This window comes from Mchenga conophoros, linkage group LG3, assembly GCF_057382185.1.
Source record: "Mchenga conophoros isolate Kocher_MC1m ecotype Shallow Benthic linkage group LG3, M_conophoros_male_GT1.1, whole genome shotgun sequence".
In the NCBI taxonomy this organism is placed as follows: domain Eukaryota; kingdom Metazoa; phylum Chordata; class Actinopteri; order Cichliformes; family Cichlidae; genus Mchenga; species Mchenga conophoros.
In genome coordinates, this window is record NC_140528.1 from 51,660,651 (window position 1) to 51,683,970 (window position 23,320).

The 23,320-nt window shown below is 44.7% G+C and overlaps 1 protein-coding gene across 3 annotated transcripts; it reads left to right on the plus strand.

The window, feature by feature from the left end:
- Positions 1-1,357: 1,357 nt before the first annotated feature.
- LOC146579365 (uncharacterized) lies at positions 1,358-17,852 on the plus strand. 3 transcript variants are annotated; one of them, XM_085269216.1, is made up of 4 exons: positions 1,358-1,653; positions 4,347-4,610; positions 16,138-16,720; positions 17,141-17,852. In XM_085269216.1, exons 1-4 carry the CDS (start codon positions 1,482-1,484, stop codon positions 17,622-17,624), a joined length of 1,503 nt encoding a protein of 500 aa, XP_085125342.1. In that variant the 5' UTR covers positions 1,358-1,481; the 3' UTR covers positions 17,625-17,852. The 3 variants fall into 3 exon arrangements, with proteins under 3 accessions (XP_085125342.1, XP_085125341.1, XP_085125340.1); XM_085269215.1 differs by having other exon boundaries at positions 16,138-16,695; positions 16,780-17,852; XM_085269214.1 differs by having other exon boundaries at positions 16,138-17,852.
- The last annotated feature ends 5,468 nt before the right edge of the window (positions 17,853-23,320 follow it).

The window sequence follows — 23,320 nt, forward strand, 5'->3', positions numbered from 1 at the left end:
CTTGGACTATGTTGGAATTCTGCCTTTATATCTCAAACCTTTAAACAGCACCGAGTCTGCACCAGAGAGCATAAGAACTCAAACTGTCTGGAGCAGCTTAGCCTCATTTATTAGAGGCAATCAAGTCTTATTTTTAGATCCAGTTTAAAGTTTGCGCTTTTCCACTCTGAGCGCTCAAAGTGCTTTTTACAACTTGCCCCATTCACCCACTCAAGCAAGCTCTTTTTTTCTATGCTGTTCCTATGTAAGTACTTTCTAACATTCACACACAACTTTCACAAACACACGCACTGATATTGTTTCATGCTTAAATTTCAGATGAACTGCTACACAATTTGCCTCACTGTTAGAAAAACTAAATGACAAACTGAGACTGAGCAGAGGCAGAAAGTTTGACCTTGTCTTGCCAGAGGTGTAAATGGGGAAGTCTGTTGTGCCTTTATACACTGCCTCCTAGTGACACAACCTGAGGAGTTGTTTAAACATAGCAAAACAAACAGGGGTGAATGTACATGCAACAGGTGTGTGCCATGATTAGTTGTTTTATCATAAATGGAATGGCGCAAACATGCAGACTGGTTGGGGATTGAACCACCATCCTTGTGATTAACAGATGACCTGCTCTACCTCTTGCAAAGCCAGCTGTGTCTCCCCTGATAGATTTTCTCATATAAAATTTGTAAGTATAGCTGTGTATTTGCAAATGATGGTCCTTGTTGCACATTAAGCGTGTTTCATGACTGCTTTCAATGCAGTGAAAGCAGAGGCAGTGGCAGCTTGTCAAGTGTGCTAATCTCCCTCAACATATGATGCATTTTTCCGCCGTTGTTGTCATTCTGACTATAAAATGCAATTTTAAAGATTCTATTAAATGAAGATACCATTATCTTTAATGTGAACAAAAAGATTTTATATGAAATAAAACTGAGCAAAATCTTTTCATCTTTCTTCATTCCAGGATGTCACTCACTTTATTTTGTGTTAGCAGGAACTTCATGTTCAGCTCAGTGTGATTGACTTCAAATGTGAGAAATCGTTACACAACTGAACCAGCAGTAAACATTAAAGTGAGCAGAGAGACTGAAAAACAAAGAAACTCTTCTTCATCATGGTTGTAGAAAACTGTCACACAGAGCTGAGCCGAGGAGGACACCTGGTGGACAAACATAGACATGACAAGAAGAATCACTAAAGCGCAGAGGAGCGACAAACAGCTGAAAATACTTAATGAAAAGGATTCTCACGCACCATAAAAAGACTCAACTTACAAAGTCTAACAGTCTTTTATTATCTGTCTGTATAATGTGACCAACATGTAAATATAAAGACCGCGGCCCTATGGGACTGTTGAGGATTGATCACGTGACACGAAAAGCGGGAACCGCTAGCTTAGACGACGTAAGCTTCATGTTTGATTTGCACTTAGCCGAGGACTTTAGTTTGGTGATCTTATATGAAAATATTTCAGTTGTGAAGCAGCAATGAGTTCAGTTCAGTATCTGAGAGAGTTCATCAAGGAGAGACTAACTGCTGTTGGTGAGGAAATCTTCTCAGAGGTTCAAAAAACCATCGTCCAGTATGAGGAGGAGATCAACCGTCAGCACAGACTGCTGGATATCAGCCGGAAACCCGACAGAAACTCACACATCATAGGTATGGACGTGTTTTTAACTCTGTGCTGTTCAAGCTCAGATTCTTCAGTGTGACTGACTTTACTAGAAGATGTTAAACTGGGTATTTATCAGTGCTGTGGGTCAGTGTCCAGTGATGGACTATGTTGGACTGGTGCAGGTGTTCCAGATCTACTGGCGTTTAGATCAACTGGCGTTGGTCGAACAGATGTGTGGCAGTCTTGCGTTTCAGGAGCTGCTACCGACAAACCAGCAAAAAAACGCCAAATGTGTCATCTGTGACACTTGTGAGGTTATCTCAAACACACTCCGTCAGTCTTGATGCTGTTGAACAACAAAATGTTTAAAAATGTGGCGAGTTTACCTGGTGATATCCTCATGCGCGACGCGATCGCGAAAACAGCAAACAATTAACACCACGCCGATGTTGTTCACAGGACAACAAGAGTAAACGATCGGGAGACTCTTGTCGTCGTCATCGTTCCCCTCGCACGGTTTATTTCTCCGATTTCAGCGTTTTTGCTTCACAACTAAAGCGAACAGTTTACTTTGTGCACTAACATGGAGTCGAGTCAACCAGCGCCACCTCTGGCCAAGTGCCACAGCCTACAGCCAGATCAACCTGTGACACACATCTGCAGCACGTTTGAATTCGTGTCATGCACATTTGTACCTTTCAATTGTGTCTGTTTGTGCGTCATGCAAATAAACCTTTGAAAAGAATGAAATGACACTAATATTTCACTAGTGTTGTGTTGCGGGAATTGCCGTCTTGTGTGTGACTGGATGCAGTAAGGAGTGTATGTGATGTGTGTGTGTGAGCATGCGCGTGAAGGAAACGCGGGGAGCGAAAGAGGAAAAAGAGAGGGAGAGTGTGTCATGGGTAGAGAGGGCGACCGGGAGCAGCGTTCTAACGGGCTACAGGCTATGCAGTGTGTTTTCGAAGTGTGCAGTACTGTTATTAAAGCCTCATCTCTTCAGTACTCTCCGGTGCCTCGGCTGATTTCTGTCTGCCTCACTACTCCACAAAAGTGAAGGGAGTTAACCCCGAAGGAGGACAAACTTCGGCCCTGGAGGAAGCGTCTCCCCTCGCGTCTCCCGACCACGGTCAGGGGACTGACGGCGAGGAATGGTTAACAGTTGTAACATCACATGTCGTTAGTGTAGTCTGTCTGTGTCTTTTCTCTGCGAACAAACATTTTAGAGTTGGTTGTTATATACAGTCTGTATAAGTGTGGTTAATCTAATAAACATTTGTAAGGAGATGGCAGTTACTGTGAATGTACAGCAGGTGATTAGTAATAAACAGTCAGACAATGACTCTGACAATCTCATTCAGTCTTGCAGATCGAATGCACCTTCTGTGGAAAGTGGTACCACACAGTGTGTGTGGACTTTCCCTGTGCAGAAGGCGACTACAGATGTTGTGGGTGCTAAATAAACAGAAAAAACTGATCCCTGTTGTCTTTGCTTACTGATTGTTTTTAGTGTTGACAATCCACATTGCTGGGATTGCATCTGTCAACATGTTTGTGGGTAGATCTGGATGTATCAGGGGTTAGTGCAGCCACTCAGTCTCTACTCAATGCGATCATAGCAGCAGGTGCAGATGTGTGTCACAAGTTGATCTGGCTGTAGGCTGTGGCACTTGGCCAGAGGTGGCGCTGGTTGACTCGACTCCATGTTAGTGCACAAAGTAAACTGTTCGCTTTAGTTGTGAAGCAAAAACGCTGAAATCGGAGAAATAAACCGTGCGAGGGGAACGATAACGACGACAAGAGTCTCCCGATCGTTTACTCTTGCTGTCCTGTGAACAACATCGGCGTGGTGTTAATTGTTTGCTGTTTTCGCGATCGCGTCGCGCATGAGGATATCACCAGGTAAACTCGCCACATTTTTAAACATTTTGTTGTTCAACAGCATCAAGACTGACGGAGTGTGTTTGAGATAACCTCACAGATGACACATTTGGCGTTTTTTGCTGGTTTGTCAGTAGCAGCTCCTGAAACGCAAGACTGCCACACATCTGTTCGACCAACGCCAGTTGATCTAAACGCCAGTAGATCTGGAACACCGGTCCATGGTCACTGATAGATTAGGTGTTGTGCTGTTTGGAATAACACTACCCTCAGCCGTGGTGAGAATATCCAGAATAAATCTAAACTAGTTTATATCATTGCACAAAACCAGATTTCAATAAATGATTAAATATGTTGACCGAAGTTTTCTGCAGTTAAATTTAAATATAGTTAACGAAAGCTCCTTTTTTGATTGACATATTTTGATTCATTTATTTAAAGTGTTTGTCGAACAGATTCCACTGTTGAGTTCATCGAGTGTCAGTTTTCCTCTCCAAGCACTGAGACTGTGCAGTAAAGATAAAGGTAGATCTCAGATATACAATACACATTTAACTTTAAAAGTTGTTACCAGACTTCTCTGAAGTGGATGACCTGTTAGGAGGCAGTAAGAGAGGAGGAAAGACCACAGAGGAGGTTCATGGCTGTGGTGAAGGAGGACATGCAGAGAGTTAGTGTGAAAGCGGAGCGTGCTAGAGATGGTGTGGTGCAGGCAGATGATCTCCTGTGGAGGCCACTAAAGGGGGCAACCTTTTAGGATGGCTGCCAAACGCACAAAGTGCTTTTTAAAAATAGTGTTTTCTGTTACTGTTCATCACATTAATGACCTTTTTATTGTGTTTCTTTTCTCCTCAAGACCCCCCACAACAACATGTCTGTGAGGAAGAGGAGGGTCTGGATGAGCAGCAGGTCTGTAACCAGGAGAAGAACTCCAGTCTGGACCAGGAGGACCCAGAGCCTCCACAGATTAAAGAGGAACAGGAGGAGCTCTGCAGCAGTCAGGAGGGAGAGCAGCTTGGACTGAAGCAGGAGGCTGAAGGCATTATTGTCTGGACTGATGAAGAGCGACTCACACTGCTGGAGACCATCTGGAAACCAGAGTTAAAGTTGGATAGAATAGGTATGTAAAATTATTATTGCTTTTATATTATTAAAATGAATATGACTCATGTAGGATCCTAATCACAGGTTAAAGGGTTTTTTTTCCTTTTTAGAAGCACAGAAAGAATTAAAAGTCCAATCAGCATGAATGCATCTCTTTTCTCTTAACATGTAACATTAAACCTCCACTTGGTATAAGTCAAAGAAACTGACTTGAGTCTGGAACCTAACTAAGCTGTTAGCTTAATGAAGTTTTATTGCCTTAAAGGGTTGTTGGTTGTTTTCTAAATACAGTATTTCCTCGATTATCAGGAGGGTTGTGTTCTGGGACCCACCACATTAGGTACGAATCAATGAAATGGAAACCATATCTTTTCTAAAATTATTTTTTAGATGTTTTAAGCCATAATAACCCTCCCTACGCTTTTTCAAACCCTTTGTATAATCTTAAAACATCTGTATGTGTGTACAGTACCGTATCTTATATGTTGGAGCTATTTGTTCTTTATTTTTTTCATTTTAAAATTTGTTTAAAGTTTGTTGTTAGTTGACTTATATTTTGGGGTTTATTCACAAGTTTTATTTGTAGGTTAATATTTGTTTTAATGTTTGGTGTGGTTTTGGTGTTTACCTTGTTAAGTCAGTCAGTAAGAGCTGTAGGGCCATTTGTTTGTATAAATATAGAGACTGGTATTGGACCAGCATGCACTGGCCTATGTTTTTTTTTTTTTTTTTTTTTTTTACCAGAGCAGGCGAAGCAGCAGCAGGAAGTAATAAAAAATTAATCTTGCTATTGCTTGCCAAACTGGACGAATAAGCCATAAAAACGCAACTTTCAAGTATGGATAGTGGACTGCTTTTGCCTGCGTACAAAATACAGGGAGTGCAGAATTATTAGGCAAGTTGTATTTTTGAGGAATAATTTTATTATTGAACAACAACCATGTTCTCAATGAACCCAAAAAACTCATTAATATCAAAGCTGAATGTTTTTGGAAGTAATTTTTAGTTTTAGCTATTTTAGGGGGATATCTGTGTGTGCAGGTGACTATTACTGTGCATAATTATTAGGCAACTTAACAAAAAACAAATATATACCCATTTCAATTATTTATTTCTACCAGTGACACCAATATAACATCTCCACATTCACAAATATACATTTCTGACATTCAAAAACAAAACAAAAACAAATCAGCGACCAATATAGCCACCTTTCTTTGCAAGGACACTCAAAAGCCTGCCATCCATGGATTCTGTCAGTGTTTTGATCCGTTCACCATCAACATTGCGTGCAGCAGCAACCACAGCCTCCCAGACACTGTTCAGAGAGGTGTACTGTTTTCCCTCCTTGTAAATCTCACATTTGATGATGGACCACAGGTTCTCAATGGGGTTCAGATCAGGTGAACAAGGTGGCCATGTCATTAGTTTTTCTTCTTTTATACCCTTTCTTGCCAGCCACGCTGTGGAGTACTTGGACGCGTGTGATGGAGCATTGTCCTGCATGAAAATCATGTTTTTCTTGAATGATGCAGACTTCTTCCTGTGTCTTCCAGAAACTGGCAGTAGGACTGGGAGTTGAGCTTGACTCCATGCTCAACCCGAAAAGGCCCCACAAGCTCATCTTTGATGATACCAGCCCAAACCAGTACTCCACCTCCACCTTGCTGGCGTCTGAGTCGGACTGGAGCTCTCTGCCCTTTACCAATCCAGCCACGGGCCCATCCATCTGGCCCATCAAGACTCACTCTCATTTCATCAGTCCATAAAACCTTAGAAAAACCAGTCTTGAGATATTTCTTGGCCCAGTCTTGACGTTTCAGCTTGTGTGTCTTGTTCAGTGGTGGTCGTCTTTCAGCCTTTCTTACCTTGGCCATGTCTCTGAGTATTGCACACCTTGTGCTTTTGGGCACTCCAGTGATGTTGCAGCTCTGAAATATGGCCAAACTGGTGGCAAGTGGCATCTTGGCAGCTGCACGCTTGACTTTTCTCAGTTCATGGGCAGTTATTTTGCGCCTTGGTTTTTCCACACGCTTCTTGCGACCCTGTTGACTATTTTGAATGAAACGCTTGATTGTTCGATGATCACGCTTCAGAAGCTTTGCAATTTTGAGACTGCTGCATCCCTCTGCAAGATATCTCACTATTTTTGACTTTTCTGAGCCTGTCAAGTCCTTCTTTTGACCCATTTTGCCAAAGGAAAGGACGTTGCCTAATAATTATGCACACCTGATATAGGGTGTTGATGTCATTAGACCACACCCCTTCTCATTACAGAGATGCACATCACCTAATATGCTTAATTGGTAGTAGGCTTTCGAGCCTATACAGCTTGGAGTAAGACAACATGCATGAAGAGGATGATGTGGACAAAATACTCATTTGCCTAATAATTCTGCACTCCCTGTATTATCTCAGTACAGTAGTAGCTTGTGGATTTGTAATTGTGGGATGCTTGGTTTGTCAAACAAAAGGAATTGCCACTACACTATATTTTAAAATACTTTGCACATATTTTATACTGTAGACAATAGCCCAGCAACCAGACCCTGAACTTCAACAGATAACAAACTGATGAGCAGTCAGGCCGAAGCCTCCATTTCTACCTGTTCATGTTTATAAAGTAAAATCACTATGACGACCACTTTAAAGTCTCTTTCTATTGGTTTTCATTTTTAATTTGTGTTTTTGGCTTTGTGCTTGTAGCAAGTACATAAGCTAAAATAATTTAAGTTGGTTATGAATAGTTGGGCTAATTCAGAAGATATCAGATTCGGCTCTAGGAGGTGAGTGAAGTACAATAAACGTACAACCACAGATATCGTGATTACAATTGTTATTTATAGTGAAAATAAAGTGCAATTACCAAACACCAATATTTACAAAATCTGCAGACAAGGAAAAAAATAAAACAATTCAAGCTTGTAAAATATCCGCTGCACGGCAGTGCAGGAACCTCGTCCAACCTCTGGCAACAATGTCCATAAAGTTTATTTCATGAGTGATATAAGTCCAACGCGTATGACAGTCTAGACAGGTTGAAATCTGAAGTAGGATGATCAGCACTAAGATTCCAAAGCTGAAATCTCAGAAGTGAGATTTAGGGGACTAAACCAAGAGGGGAGAGTGTAGGCCGCAGCAGCCTCCTACCAGACCGCAGGAAGTTGTAGCTGGGGTTCTGGCTCGTTGGGCCTAGCTCGCCATCCAAAGTAGTGGTGTCGCTGTGGTCTCTCCAGGGCACCACTAGCCTGCACTATAATCACAAAACCACTATTAGCAAAATTCATCTAAACTTCCCAAGCTAGCTTTAGTTCCAGTGTACACATAAAATCCATGAGAAAATACAACAAATACATATCCAACCATTGTAATGAATTAAAACATATGACAATCTCAAATAACAAAACTACAGCCACATAAAGTGAGAGCAGTAGTAATGCAGTAAGCCTCAGCCATCCCATCAGCTAATAGCACTGGCATACTGATACAGGTTACAAATACAAACAAACATTCAGACTCACCATTCACTACGTGCGATGGCACATACGAGCCCCACGCATCTACCCACGGCGGTATCAAAATACTGTTGAACGCAATCCACAATTAATTCAAAAACAAGCCAAGATAGTAAACAGCGAAGAGCGCTCGCCCTACGTACCTGTTGCTTCCATCCGCTAACGCCTCTCCCCCGCGTCTTTTCGAGACGACAACCCGGAAGGCATATATCGGTGCCTCGCGAATGTGATTGGTCACAACAGGCATGTGCAGACACGCGCCATGACGCGTCGCGATGCCTTCACGGGCACGCTCCCAATTGGAATTTAAAATTTCGGCTTAGTTATAGATGCAGCTCTTTTTATGTGGGTTACATCCTCCCCGCCTTAACCCATGCACGTCCCGTCGCATGTTAAACGCTAGACAACGTGAACAGACGAAGGACGGCTAGCATTATGGCCCAATGCATCGGAAAGACTATGCAACATCGTTTGGACAACGGAAACCAGAGGATTACCACGAGTGAAATAGTGAAGTCGATCAGGTGGTGCTCTTTGTCGTTGTGAACGTCTTAGCCCGTCACCTATGTCGGTGTCCTGTTCAATAACACTAGACTCTTCAGGAGAATCTTCAACAGCAACGACAGGAATGTTGACAAGTATGTCTCCACTTCCAGGTAAGTTTTCAGGTAAGCTATTTCTATCTTCAGGGTGACTTTCAATAAGTTCAAGCAAAATGTCTTCCACATCAGAGTCAGATTGCCCACCACCAGACTCCACTGCTGGAGGAAGAACACTGGACACAGAGGCTGGTTCCCCTTGCACTTCCACTTCAACTGAAGGATCCAAAATCAGTGGTCCTAGGCTCCCACTGTCAGATGAATCTGGAAATTGATTCTGTTTTTCCACAGTGAAGTGCAACGTTGGAGGATTAACATACAATGAAACCAAGCTTCCTGCATCCTCATCCTCAACCAGAGGTTCTGTGAAGGAATTTAAATCCGGGTTCTGCTGCCGAGTTCTTGGCCTGTGAGGAAGCGATTGCTCTGGTGATTCCAAGTTAACCTCACTGCCCGTGAGGAGGCCGCATGGAAGGAGGAGGTCGCGGTGAAGGGTCCGCATAGGTCCATCGCTGTTCTCAGGTTTTACCTTGTAGACCGGGAGGTCCCCAGCCCGATGGACAACCACATAAACTTCTTCCTCCCATTTATCTGAAAGTTTATGCTTCCCTCGAAGGCGGACATTCCTCACAAGCACACGATCACCTGGTTCCAATGCTGATGGTATCACACGATTGTCAAAGCGTTTCTTATTTCGGTCGGCAGCCTTTGTAGCGTTACTGGAGGCAATACTGAAACTTTCCTCCAATCTCGATTTGAGTGACTTAATGTACTGTGAGTGACTCTTTTGCTGGGATTCCCGCAGTGGCAGATTGAACGCCAGGTCCACAGGTAGACGAGGTGTTCTACCGAACATGAGTTCGTAAGGAGTAAACCCTGTAACCTCGTTCCTGGTACAATTATAGGCGTGAACCAGCGGTTTCACATGCTCTTTCCACCTTGTTTTTTGTTTTGTCTCCAAGGTCCCCAACATTGCCAGCAACGTCCTGTTGAATCGCTCCACTGGATTTCCCCTCGGATGGTAAGGGGTTGTACGGCTCTTCTGAATGCCTGCAAACTCACACAATTCTTTTATTAGTCTTGACTCAAAATCTTGCCCTTGGTCGGTATGAATTCGCTCAGGAATGCCATAATAAATGATATAATTCTCCCATAAACACTTCGCCACAGTTCTTGCCTTTTGATTGGGTGTTGGAATGGCAACAGCGAATTTAGTGAAATGGTCAGTCAGGACTAAGATATCACGAGTGCCACTAGTGTCAGGCTCAAGAGCAAGAAAATCCATACACAAAAGCTCAAGGGGTCGAGATGTTTTTATGCTGACAAGTGGAGCAGCTTTTTCCGGCAGGGCTTTTCGGCGCACACAGCGGCCACAAGTCTTAATCTTCTGCTCAACATCCTTTGCCATTTTAGGCCAGTAGAATCTCGTACGGACAAGGTCAAGTGTACGTTCAATCCCCATATGGCCCATATCCTCATGGAGGCTTTTCAGGACTGATGGTCGCAACTCCTCTGGAAGGACAAGCTGGTATGAAAGGTCTCCATTGTCCCGTCTCCTCCTGTACAGGACTCCATCCACCAGCTCCAACCTGGACCATTCTCTGAGCAGGAACGGAAGTTCAGGGAGCTCAGCTCTAGCTGTTGGTGGAACCCTGTTCCCCGTCTCAAGCTGGTGAATAAGCTCTCGAATGCAGGGATCTGAGTGTTGTTTCTCTTTGATGTTAAGAGTAGAAACGACAGGCAGCTGATGACAGTCCTCGGAACAGTAACTGTCAGGGATGGTATCCATTTGAACTGACAAAGACTCGACAAGTGTGAAGCCAACCTCACCGCAGTCACCCGGCCGTGTGGCTCTGACCAAATGACTTTGGCAGATTGCTCTCACAGTCTCTTCTGGGAGGGCATCAGAATCAGCTGTGTGTTGAGAAATGAACTGACGAATGAGTTCATGGTCATTAGAAACTTCATCATTGGAGCAGGAGTAAGGTCGCCGCGAAAGCGCATCAGCGTCACAATTCTGTTTGCCAGCTCTGTACAGAAGTTTAAAGGAGTACGTTGACAATGCAGCCAACCAACGGTGTCCAGTAGCGTCCAGTTTAGCTGTTGTCAAAACGTAGGTCAGTGGATTACTGTCCGTCACCACTGTAAAATCTGCCCCGTACAGGTAATCTTGGAATTTCTCGGTCACACTCCACTTAAGGGCGAGGAATTCCAGCTTGTGGGCTGCATAACGGCTCTCACTCTGCGACAATCCGCGGCTAGCATAAGCTATGACCCGGAGTTTCTCCTCTTGCTCTTGATACAACACTGCTCCAAGTCCGGTCACACTCGCATCGGTGTGCAGAATGTATGAACGAGACGGGTCTGCAAACCCAAGAACCGGAGCAGTTGTAAGCTTCTCAATCAAGGTTTCAAATGCAACTTGACATTTGGTATCCCACCTCTCCCCGAAGGGTTGGTTTGGCCTGTAGGTGGGTATCTTGTGAGCTTTCAGGGTCTTTGATCTTTGAACTGGAGAATATCCACGAGTCAGGTCATTGAGAGGTTTGGCAATGACGGAATAGTCTTTTATAAACCGGCGGTAATAACCAGCGAAACCCAGAAAAGATCTTAATTGTTTCAGAGTCTGGGGAACCGGCCATGTCTTGATGGTCTCTATCTTCTCAGGATCTGTTTGAACTCCTTCCTCAGAGACAATATGACCCAAGTACTTTACAGACTTTTGGAAGAATCGACATTTCTCCGGTGCCAGTTTCAGCCCATATTCCTTCAACCGGTTCAGGACTCTCAGCAGCCTTCGTTCGTGTTCCTCAAGAGTGTCCGAATAGATGATTAAATCATCCAGGAAAACGAGCACTTCCTTTAGGTGAAGGTCCCCCATGCATCGCTCCATCAAGCGCTGAAAGGTGCTTGGGGCGTTGGTAACACCTTGAGGCATTTGGTTAAACTCCCAGAACCCAAGAGGAGTCACAAAAGCAGTCTTTGCCTTGTCTTCCTCCTCCATCTGGATCTGGTAGTAACCGGACTTCAGGTCGAGCACTGAAAACCACTTAGAACCAGTGAGTGCTGAAAAGGATTCCTCCAAATTAGGTAAGGGGTATGCATCCTTGATGGTTTGAAGGTTTAGTTTCCGGTAGTCTATGCACAGCCGGACCTCACCGTTCTTCTTCCTGACCACCACGATAGGCGAAGCAAAAGGAGACGATGATTCCCTTTTAATGCCGGCTTCCAGGAGCTCACGCAGGTGACGGCGGACAGCTTCGAAATCTTGTGGATGGATTGGCCGGGCACGTTGCTTGAATGGTGTATTGTCATGGAGTGGAATATGATGTTTGACAGCTGATGTACATCCAAAATCCAAGTCATGATGCGAAAAGACCTCCGAGATGTCATTCAGCTTGCCTATGACTCGCGTCCTCCATTCAGGTGACAGTGGAGAATCACCAAAATCAAAGTTCAGGCTGGTGGTAGTGTTCCTGACTGGAAGATGGGTCATGCGATGTTCAGACAAGATGCAGTGGTAGGTTTCCAAATCCGCAATGACACTGTGAGGTGGAATGAAGGTATCTTGCTCCGACTCATTTGTAATAACCACAGGAACCTTGTATGGAGAAAGAGCTGGGAAGTTGATGAGACAACTGCTGACACACAACCCCCCAGGTAAGGTGGAAGCAGGATGCTGTAGGAGAACACTCTGGCTAAACAACGGGGTGGAAACTTTGGCAGAGCCCTGGATGACAATAGTGCGGCCGGCCGGAACACGCACTGGAGCTTTGCTTAGTAGCCTCACATTCCCAATGCTGCCATTCTCCTTCTGCTTGTGTGACAGCTGTAGTGTTTTCAACACCGCTCTGTACCCATGAGTGCTAGGCTGATAGCTCGGATGCTGGTTAAGATGCTGTTCATACAGGGGTTCCAGGGTGTTCATCCCAATTAGCACAGTAGCGGGGACGTCAGGGTGTACGTCCGGAACAACTAGAGCCAATGTTGTTACTTCATATTCTTCACCAACAAAATCTCTGGGGAACTTGACGGAAACCTCAATGTATCCAAGATATGGAATGGTTTGACCCGCAGCACCTTCCACCTGGAGAAGATCATGGAGTGGTTGAATTTGTTGGTCATGAAGATGATTGTTGTAAAAGGATACAGGTATTGTAGTAACCTGTGATCCTGTATCAAGCAGGCATTTCTGTGGGTGGCCTGCTAGGGTCACCTCTGTTGTGCATCTTGACCCAACTAACCCATGAGGTAACATTGTAGTTGCCTTCGGACAAGTGTGTAGGTCTACACAGTGAACAATTTCCTCCTTGTTCCTTTCCTCCTTTGCGGGACAATGTGGGTCCTGCACAGTTCCTGTATGTCCCATTACAGGAACTGTATCTAGTTTAAATGTCCAGTTGATGAATTCCGCTTCTGCCATTTTGGTTTCTTTTCACTGAACTGTTTGCGTTTTGCATTGACCAGTGCAGGATTAGGTCTGTTCTCACACTGTGGTCTAATGTGTCCATCTTCCCCACACCTGAAACAGAAACCAGGCTTGGGGTTAGGTGATATATTCCCCTGTGTATCCGTCCTTTGCTTCGGGTGCTGCTTTGGAACAGGAGTACAGGACTGGTGAGACTGGGAGGCAGTTAAGGCGGCAAGTTGCTTTTGTATCTCCGCCATCTGCTGGGTGAGAGTGGACAACGCAGCACAGACCCCCTTTTCTTCTTCTACTGCGAACTGAGCTTGAGCTGCAACTCTGTGTCTTGGTGTTCCCAAATGTTGCTTCATCCTCAGAGTTTTGCTAGCTTCTCTGTCTTCTTCAGTTCTTAATAGGAGTAACAGTTCTGCAAAAGAAGGTGGGTTAGATTTTCTCTGCTTCAGCTGGAGCTCAGAGATAAGGTTACTATCCCAACATCCCCTACAGAATTGGCTGAGCAGGTGCCTGTTCACTTCACCCTGCTTGACCCCTCCCCGCTTAACAGCTAAACTCAGGGCCACCTGAAGTCGCTGTAAGTAGCCGGATGGCTTCTCACCCGAGTTCTGCAGCGTGTCCATGAACTTCGCATAAAGTTCTTCCCCGTCCTGTACAATTCCATAAGCAGAATCAAGATGTTGAATATAAGTCTCTGCTGGTAGGTCGGGGTTAAGGTGCTTGATTATGTCCGCTGCAGGTGGTAAAAGACTATCAAGGATGTGTCTGGATCTTCGCAGTTCTGAAATGGCTGGATCCTTTAAGATGAGATCCACTCCAGAGCGCCATGTATCATAGTCCACCTCATGCTGTGGGTGTGGTAGTCTCCCAGAAAACATGCGCAGCTTATGGGATGAGCGTATGTTTACATCTTCGCTCTTTACTATATGCTCCACAACATACCTCTGTACTTCAGGTGGATTCAACTCAGCCGCAGACATACTGATAGAATGTCCTTCTGTTGTTGTAGGATGTAGGGCAGCTGAAGAAGTGACAGGGCTAGCCATGTTGTGGGTTTGTCGATCCGGAGTGGCAGCCATTTTGGGTTCAGATGCGGCAGTGCATTCCTGCTTGAGCCCTTCTGGTTTTCCTGGGCGCAGTTCTGAAACAGCTCCATTTATTTGGGTCATTAGTTCTTGGAGAACTTCAGCAAAATCCTGACCAGACAATTTTGCTACTTGTTTTAAGTCAGCTAAATAAGTCTTAGTCTTTGTGCACCCGACAGTAGCCGCATAGATTTTAGACAAGCTTTTTATATGATATTCATTATTTAAGGGCTTAAATGTATACGGCAGAATCGGACCCAATAAATCAAAAGCAGACCCCGTTTTAAACTCAACAACGAGCATATTATTAAACTCAGAACCGGGTGAGTTTATTGGCACGGAGCGTTCAATAGCACCATACTGGAGAAGAAAATCTTCAACCTCCTCAACCTCATATGCGGGGACGCCACTGACCAACACCGCGTTTGGTATTTTAACACCTAATGACTCCAACAAGTCCATGTTCATAGTAATATGGTGAGATAGTGAGACTGAATGTACACAACAATATTATACTTGACACAACCTCCTGGCTGGCTCGCCACTAATTTGTCTTATGTAGCAAGTACATAAGCTAAAATAATTTAAGTTGGTTATGAATAGTTGGGCTAATTCAGAAGATATCAGATTCGGCTCTAGGAGGTGAGTGAAGTACAATAAACGTACAACCACAGATATCGTGATTACAATTGTTATTTATAGTGAAAATAAAGTGCAATTACCAAACACCAATATTTACAAAATCTGCAGACAAGGAAAAAAATAAAACAATTCAAGCTTGTAAAATATCCGCTGCACGGCAGTGCAGGAACCTCGTCCAACCTCTGGCAACAATGTCCATAAAGTTTATTTCATGAGTGATATAAGTCCAACGCGTATGACAGTCTAGACAGGTTGAAATCTGAAGTAGGATGATCAGCACTAAGATTCCAAAGCTGAAATCTCAGAAGTGAGATTTAGGGGACTAAACCAAGAGGGGAGAGTGTAGGCCGCAGCAGCCTCCTACCAGACCGCAGGAAGTTGTAGCTGGGGTTCTGGCTCGTTGGGCCTAGCTCGCCATCCAAAGTAGTGGTGTCGCTGTGGTCTCTCCAGGGCACCACTAGCCTGCACTATAATCACAAAACCACTATTAGCAAAATTCATCTAAACTTCCCAAGCTAGCTTTAGTTCCAGTGTACACATAAAATCCATGAGAAAATACAACAAATACATATCCAACCATTGTAATGAATTAAAACATATGACAATCTCAAATAACAAAACTACAGCCACATAAAGTGAGAGCAGTAGTAATGCAGTAAGCCTCAGCCATCCCATCAGCTAATAGCACTGGCATACTGATACAGGTTACAAATACAAACAAACATTCAGACTCACCATTCACTACGTGCGATGGCACATACGAGCCCCACGCATCTACCCACGGCGGTATCAAAATACTGTTGAACGCAATCCACAATTAATTCAAAAACAAGCCAAGATAGTAAACAGCGAAGAGCGCTCGCCCTACGTACCTGTTGCTTCCATCCGCTAACGCCTCTCCCCCGCGTCTTTTCGAGACGACAACCCGGAAGGCATATATCGGTGCCTCGCGAATGTGATTGGTCACAACAGGCATGTGCAGACACGCGCCATGACGCGTCGCGATGCCTTCACGGGCACGCTCCCAATTGGAATTTAAAATTTCGGCTTAGTTATAGATGCAGCTCTTTTTATGTGGGTTACATGCTCATACCTTAATACTAAGAGAAAGATCATATGTGTGTCCTTATTAGGATAGGGATTTGTGTTGGTGTGTGGCAAATTAGTAGAAAATGGATTTCAGGTCATTTTCACAGAGAAATGTGAAAGTAATGAGAATATTCAGAGTTTACAAAATATTTTCACCCGTTTTTCTATCATTTTTCTCCGTTTGTCTCTTCAGACCCCACACAGCAGCAGGTCTGTGACCAGGAGGACCCAGAGCCTCTACACATTAAAGAGGAACAGGAGGAGCTCTGCAGCAGTCAGGAGGGAGAGCAGCTTGGACTGAAGCAGGAGACTGAACAAAAACTAAGCAGTGAGCAGCTCCTTTCTCACAGCTCTCCTGAAGCAGAGAGCCAAGATCAAGTAGAAAGTCAGCATGTGGACTCAGGATCAACTAGAAACATGGAGCTGAAGCAGAGAAGACATCACAGAAAGACAAGTCACGATCAGAGAGTAGACAGCACTCCTGTGTCAGACAGTCAGAGTAAAACTGAAACAAAGACAAATGTTTTAAAATGTGACAGCTGTGGAAAAACTTTCAACTCTGAATCCGATCTGACTACACATCGGAGAGTTCACACACGTAATAAATCATGTTGTTGTTGTTGGACCTGTAGGACAAAATTCAGTCAGTGCTTGAAAATTCACACAGGTAAGAAATCACATCCTTGTAGCACCTGTGGGAAGGAATTAGTTTCAAAGTCAGCACTAGAAGCTCACATAAGAACTCACACAGGTGAGAAGCCGTTTTCTTGTAGCACCTGTGGGAAAAGTTTCTGTCAGAAATCAAACATGGAAATTCATACAAGAACTCACACAGGTGAGAAGCCGTATTCTTGTAGTACCTGTAAAAAAACATTCACTCAGAACTCAACACTGCGATCTCACGTAAGAACTCACACAGGTGAGAAACCGTATTCTTGCAGAACCTGTGGGAAAAGATTCAGTGAGAAATCAAACATGGAAATTCATACAAGAACTCACACAGGTGAGAAGCCGTATTCTTGCAGAACCTGTGGGAAAAGATTCAGTGAGAAATCAAACATGGAAATTCATACAAGAACTCACACAGGTGAGAAGCCGTATTCTTGTAGTACCTGTAATAAAACATTCACTCAGAACTCAACACTGCGATCTCACGTAAGAACTCACACAAGTGAGAAACCGTATTCTTGTAGTACCTGTAAAAAAACATTCACTCAGAACTCAACACTGCGATCTCACGTAAGAACTCACACAGGTGAGAAGCCGTTTTCTTGCAGCACCTGTGGGAAAAGATTCAGTAAGAAATCAAACATGGAAATTCATACAAGAACTCACACAGGTGAGAAGCCGTATTCTTGTAGTACCTGTAAAAAAACATTCACTCAGAACTCAACACTGCGATCTCACGTAAGAACTCACACAGGTGAGAAGGCGTATTCTTGCAGAACCTGTGGGAAAAGATTCAGTGAGAAATCAAACATGGAAATTCATACAAGAACTCACACAGGTGAGAAGCCGTATTCTTGCAGAACCTGTGGGAAAAGATTCAGTGAGAAATCAAACATGGAAATTCATACAAGAACTCACACAGGTGAGAAGGCGTATTCTTGCAGCACCTGTGGAAAGAAATTCAGTCAAAACACACACTTAAAGAAACACATAAGAATTCATACTGGTTGAAATATTCATGCTTACAAAGTGTGAGACAGCTGTGAGTGATTTCAATGCAGTGAAAGCAGAGGCAGTGGCAGCTTGTCAAGTGTTCTAATCTCCCTCCAGTCTATTGGTGACCTCACTTAACATTAAGATAAATCCTTCTGTTGTGATTCTGTGATTTATAAAATGTAATTTTAATGATTATATTCAGTGAATATATGTTTGTTGTGAACAAAAAGCTTTTATATGAAATAAAACTTTGAACAAAATCTTTTCATCTTTCTTCATTCCAGGATGTCACTCACTTCTGAAAATGTGAAACTAATCTTTGGCTACGTTCACACTGCAGGCAAAAGCGCATCAAATCCGAATTTTTTGACCCTATGTGACCCATATCCAATCATGGTATGACAGTGTGAACGGCACAAATCCAATATTTTCAAATCCGATCTGGGTCACTTTCGTATGTGGTGCTGAATCCGATACATATCTGATGTTCTAGAAAGCGACTGCTGTTTGTATGGTCACGTCGCATTAAAGGCGTCTTTTACGTCACTGACACAAGACAGACGCCAATTATCAGCGCCGGAGAAGACATCGCGAACGCTTCCTGGCCATCTCGTGTGGATGTTAGTGAAACAGTTGGTAAGACAGCGTTGGAGGAACGTGGAAATTTTATTTGTACTGTACAATCGGCAGATTTTGACAGAAATCTGCAACTATCCTTTGAAGCACCGCTCCTCTCTAAAACAGCAATAAGGATCATTATTAGGCCATATGTAAATAACACAATAACTTTATTACTCAAAGCAAAATTGGGAAACGTAAAGTCCGAAGTCTTTATATTAAGGGCCAACAGTCAAACAATACGGTTTGCTCTGGGTCTAAACAGAGCGCGTTGTGTGAGACGTCTTTTTTTGCACATGCGGGCTGCTTTGAGGGTTCACACTAGAGCACATTTGCTGTTGCATTTTATTTTTAGTGTGAACAAGCAGGCAAAAAAATTGGAATTGAGCATTAAGACCTGCAGTGTGAACGTAGCCTAAGAGACGTGTTTGGTTTTGCCTCATAAATCATTGTGTGTGTGTGTGTGTGGAGAGAGTTTTTCCGGAGGGTTAAATTGGGTGTTTTGCTAAAAAGTGATTCCAATGTTTCCATTTGTTTTGTTTTTTGTAATGTATAATGTCTTTACTTAAATTGTCTAATAGACTTTAGTGAGCAGGATTTGCAAAGGGGTTATATACAAAGTGTAAAAGTGTCTTTATGACTTTGCATTATTGTACCAACATTATAACCAATCCACTCCTTTTTGGCCACTTGAAATATGTTTACAGCCAGCTCATGCTTAAAAAATACATTTTTAAAGTCAGTGAGGTTTTTTTGGCTGGATAAACAAATGATATATAAAATTCACTTTGCAAATAACATAATTCAGTTTTTGACACCATCAGCTCTCCTTCACAGTTGAGTGACATCCAACTCTTGAATTGAATTGAATGAATGCTTTATTGGCCATATGCAGGTCGCCCCGCAGAGGAATAGGACCCCCCCCCCCCCCCCCCCCCCGACTTACACACACAACAAAGACATCACATGGGAATACAGTCGGAGATTGGCAGCATTACAGAAAAAAAACACTGAAAAAGTACACAACAATGGGAAAAGTACGAGAGGAAAAATAAAAAGAGACCTCTCCTCATGCTGGGCACCTATGGGAGGACAGCATGAGAACAGGAAACAAAAAAAACTCCTCTGCACAGAGAGCACATAAATGTCCACATCACAACATTGGAGCACGTGACAAGCCACAGGGGTTGGGTAGGGGGTGAGGAGTAATCCGAAGGAAACACAGCAGTCGTCCTGCACAGCGCAACCATTCCAGCGCCGCACACAGACCCGCCGTCTTCCCCCACAGGAAACAAGCATCGAAGGCGTTTGGAAAGAATAGAATAGAATAGAATTCAACTTTATTGTCATTGCACATGCACAGGTACAGGGCAACGAAATGCAGTTTGCATCCATCCAGAAGTGCTTTAGTGATATAGATATATTACAATATATATTGGCAATAATATAGATATGTGAGTATATTACAGAAATGGGTCTATTATGGTATGTTATAATGTACACGGTATGAAGTATGTTGTGAATATTCTATAACTATAAGTATGTACAGGCTGTAGTGAGTACAAGCTATGTACAGGATATGAACAGGATATAAATATGAAAAACTATACAGAATATGAAATAAATAACTTTACAGAATCTGAGATATACAGCTATACAGAAATGGGAACTATGCAAGTTGTAAACAGTTGTAGGATTAAAAATTATCGAATGTACAGAATGATTATTTACACAGAGCTATACAGTAGTGCAGTTAAGATAAGTGAGGGTGTAGATAGTTTCTACAGAGGCTATATAAAGTGCTGGTGGTTGTGAGTGGTGGTTCAGTCCATGTTATTATTGTGTGTTTGAGGGTACAGTTATCCATTGTGGGTGTGTGTATGTTCAGTCCATGAGTTTAACGTGGGTCAGATGTCAGGAGGCAGAGTTCAGGAGTCTGACAGCTGTGGGGAAGAAGCTGTTCCGGTACCTGGTGGTCTTAGTCCGGAGGCTCCTGTAGCGCCTCCCAGAGGGCAGGAGGGTGAAGAGTCCATGTGACGGGTGACTGGGGTCTTTGATGATTTTCCCAGCCCTTTTCAGACACCGCTTCCTGTAGCCGCGTCATATAACGTGCGGAGGGCGGTGAAAGAGGCGAAGCAGCGCTACGGGAGGAAACTAGAGTCACAACTCCAACAGAGTGACTCTAGGAGCCTGTGGCGGGGACTAAGGACAATAACGGACTATAAAGCACCAACAACCGGTATGACGAACGCGGTCGTGACTCTGGCAGACGAGCTGAACACTTTCTATGCTCGCTTCGAGGCTGCAGCTAAGGTCTCCAACAATGCTAGTGTTAGCGGTGCTAACGGCTGCAGACAGGAAGATACTGCCAGCACCGGAAACGTGCTCGTCATCTCCGAGCATGAAGTAAGGAGAGCCTTCAAGAGAGTGAACACCAGGAAAGCAGCAGGACCAGACGGCATCCCAGGTCGTATCCTAAGAGACTGCGCATACCAGCTAGCTCCTGTGTTCACTGAGATATTCAACATCTCTTTATCTCAGTCGGTGATCCCCACATGCTTCAAAGAGTCCATCATTGTTCCTGTCCCAAAGAAACCCCACCCTGCTTCTCTCAATGACTATCGCCCTGTAGCCCTCACCTCAGTAGTGATGAAGTGCTTTGAACGCCTGGTCAGAGACTTCATCATTTCTTCACTACTGGACCCACTACAGTTCGCTTACCGTCCAAATCGTTCCACAGACGATGCCATCTCTCATCTCCTCCACACATCACTCACTCACTTGGACACTAGAAGGGGGAATTATGTTAAAATGCTCTTCATAGACTACAGCTCTGCATTTAACACCATAATTCCCTTCACACTCACCACCAAGCTGGAGCATCTGGGACTCAGCTCATCTATGTGTCAGTGGATCTCCAACTTCCTAACTGGCAGACCACAGGCAGTAAGGATGGGCGGACATGTCTCAGCCTCCACCACTCTCAGCACTGGAGCCCCCCAGGGGTGTGTTCTGAGCCCCCTGCTGTACTCTTTGTACACATATGACTGTGTGGCCACTACCAGCTCCACCACCATCATCAAGTTTGCTGACGACACCGTCGTGGTGGGCCTGATCTCTGATAACAACGAGACGGCCTACCTGAAGGAGATTAGGAATCTGGAGAACTGGTGCCAGAGGAACAACCTCCTTCTAAACGTCAGTAAGACAAAGGAGTTGATAGTGGACTTCAGCACTTAGCAGGAGAGGAACTACCAGACCCCCGTCATCAACGAGTGCCCAGTGGAGAGAGTGGACAGCTTCAAATACCTCGGAATTCACATCACGCAGGACCTGTCATGGTCCTGTCACATCAACACCGTGGTGAAAAAGGCCCGACAGCGTCTCTACCACCTCAGACGCTTGAGAGACTTCCAACTGCCCTCCAAGGTGCTCAGGAACTTTTACTCGTGCACCATAGAGAGCATCCTGGCGGGAAACATCTTAACCTGGTTCGGGAACAGCACCATGCAGGACAGACGAGCTCTACAGAGGGTTGTGCGGTCAGCTGAGCGCACCATCCGCTCCGAGCTCCCTGACCTGCACTCAATCTACAGCAGGCGGTGCTGGACCAAGGCCAGGAAGATCATGAAGGACCTCAGCCATCCCAACAACAGACTGTTCTCTCTGCTGAGGTCAGGAAAGCGATTCCGCTCCCTGAAGACCAACACAGAGAGACTGAGGAGGAGCTTCTTCCCGCAGGCGATACGGTCTCTCAATCACACCACCACACAGTACTGACCCACACATACAGTTCTTACACACACACTGGACTTTCTGGACTTTGGTTTTGCCTCATCGTTGTCACTGATGAGGCCAATCACCGTGGTGTCTGCAAACTTAATGATGGTGTTGGAACCATCAGCAGGTCTGCAGTCGTGGGTGAAGAGGGAGTAGAGGAAAGGGCTCATCACACAGCCTTGTGGTACACCGGTGTTCATCGTGATTGTAGATGAGCAGCGGTTATCCAGCCGGACATGTTGGGGGCGGTTGGTCAGGAAGTCCAGTAACCATTTGCAGATGAGGGAACTGATGCCCAGGTCTGTCAGTTTCCTGATGAGTTGTGAGGGGTGGATTGTATTGAATGCTGAACTGAAGTCTATAAACAGCATTCTGGCGTAGGTGTTGTTGTTGTCCAGGTGTGAGAGGACAGAGTGCAGTGCGATGGAGACTGCATCCTCTGTGCTCCTGTTCTGGCGGTATGCGAATTGGTGGGGGTCCAGGGTGGGGGGGGGGGCAGGATTTGAAGTGTGCTAGGACCAGCTGCTCTAAGCACTTAGTGATGATGGGGGTGAGTGCTACTGGGCGGTAATCATTGAGGAAAGATGGGTTGGAGTTTTTGGGTATCGGGACGATGGAGGTGGATTTGAAGCAGGCCGGTACCACAGCGTGGGCCAAGGACAGATTGAATATGTCTGTGAGCACTCCTGCAAGCTCCCCAGAACATGCTCTGAGAACACGCCCGGGGATGCCATCAGGACCTGCAGCCTTGTGGACATTGATCCTGCTCAGCACCGCTCCTACATCGGTGGGGGAGAGAGTCAGAGGTTGGTGGTCTGGCGTCATGTCTGCTTTGGTTGTGGTTGTGGGGTTCCCTCGCTCAAAACGAGCATAAAAGTTGTTGAGCTCGTTGAGGAAGGAGACATCAGAGGATGCGGGGGAGGGTTTGGTGTTCCTGTAGTCTGTAATGGTCTGGAGTCCTTGCCACATGCGTCGGGGGTTGGAGTTGGAGAAGTGTTCTTCTACCTTCTTTTTGTAATGGTGTTTGGCTTTTTTGATGCCCTTCTTTAGATTAGCCCTGGCTGTGCTGTAGGCGTGTGCATCTCCTGACCTAAAGGCGGTGTTGCGGGCCTTCAGGAGGAGACAAACATCCCGGTTCATCCAAGGCTTCTGGTTGGGGTACATGGTGATCCGTTTCTGGGTGGTGACACTGTCTGTGGTTTCGGAGATGTAATCCAGTACAGATGAGGCGTACTGGTCCAGGTCTGTGTGGGTGAACATATTCCAGTCTGTGTTTTTAAATCTGTCCTGGAGCACTGCGTCTGTCCCCTCTG

What these genes read in the sequence shown, in the direction of transcription:
- LOC146579365 (XM_085269214.1), top strand. Translation starts at nt 1,482, where the DNA reads ATGAGTTCAGTTCAGTATCTGAGAGAGTTCATCAAGGAGAGACTAACT. An exon ending in CAGAAACTCACACATCATAG is followed by an intron (nt 1,654 to 4,346) that starts GTATGGACGTGT and finishes TTTCTCCTCAAG; the next exon opens with ACCCCCCACAACAACATGTC. An exon ending in GTTAAAGTTGGATAGAATAG is followed by an intron (nt 4,611 to 16,137) that starts GTATGTAAAATT and finishes TTGTCTCTTCAG; the next exon opens with ACCCCACACAGCAGCAGGTC.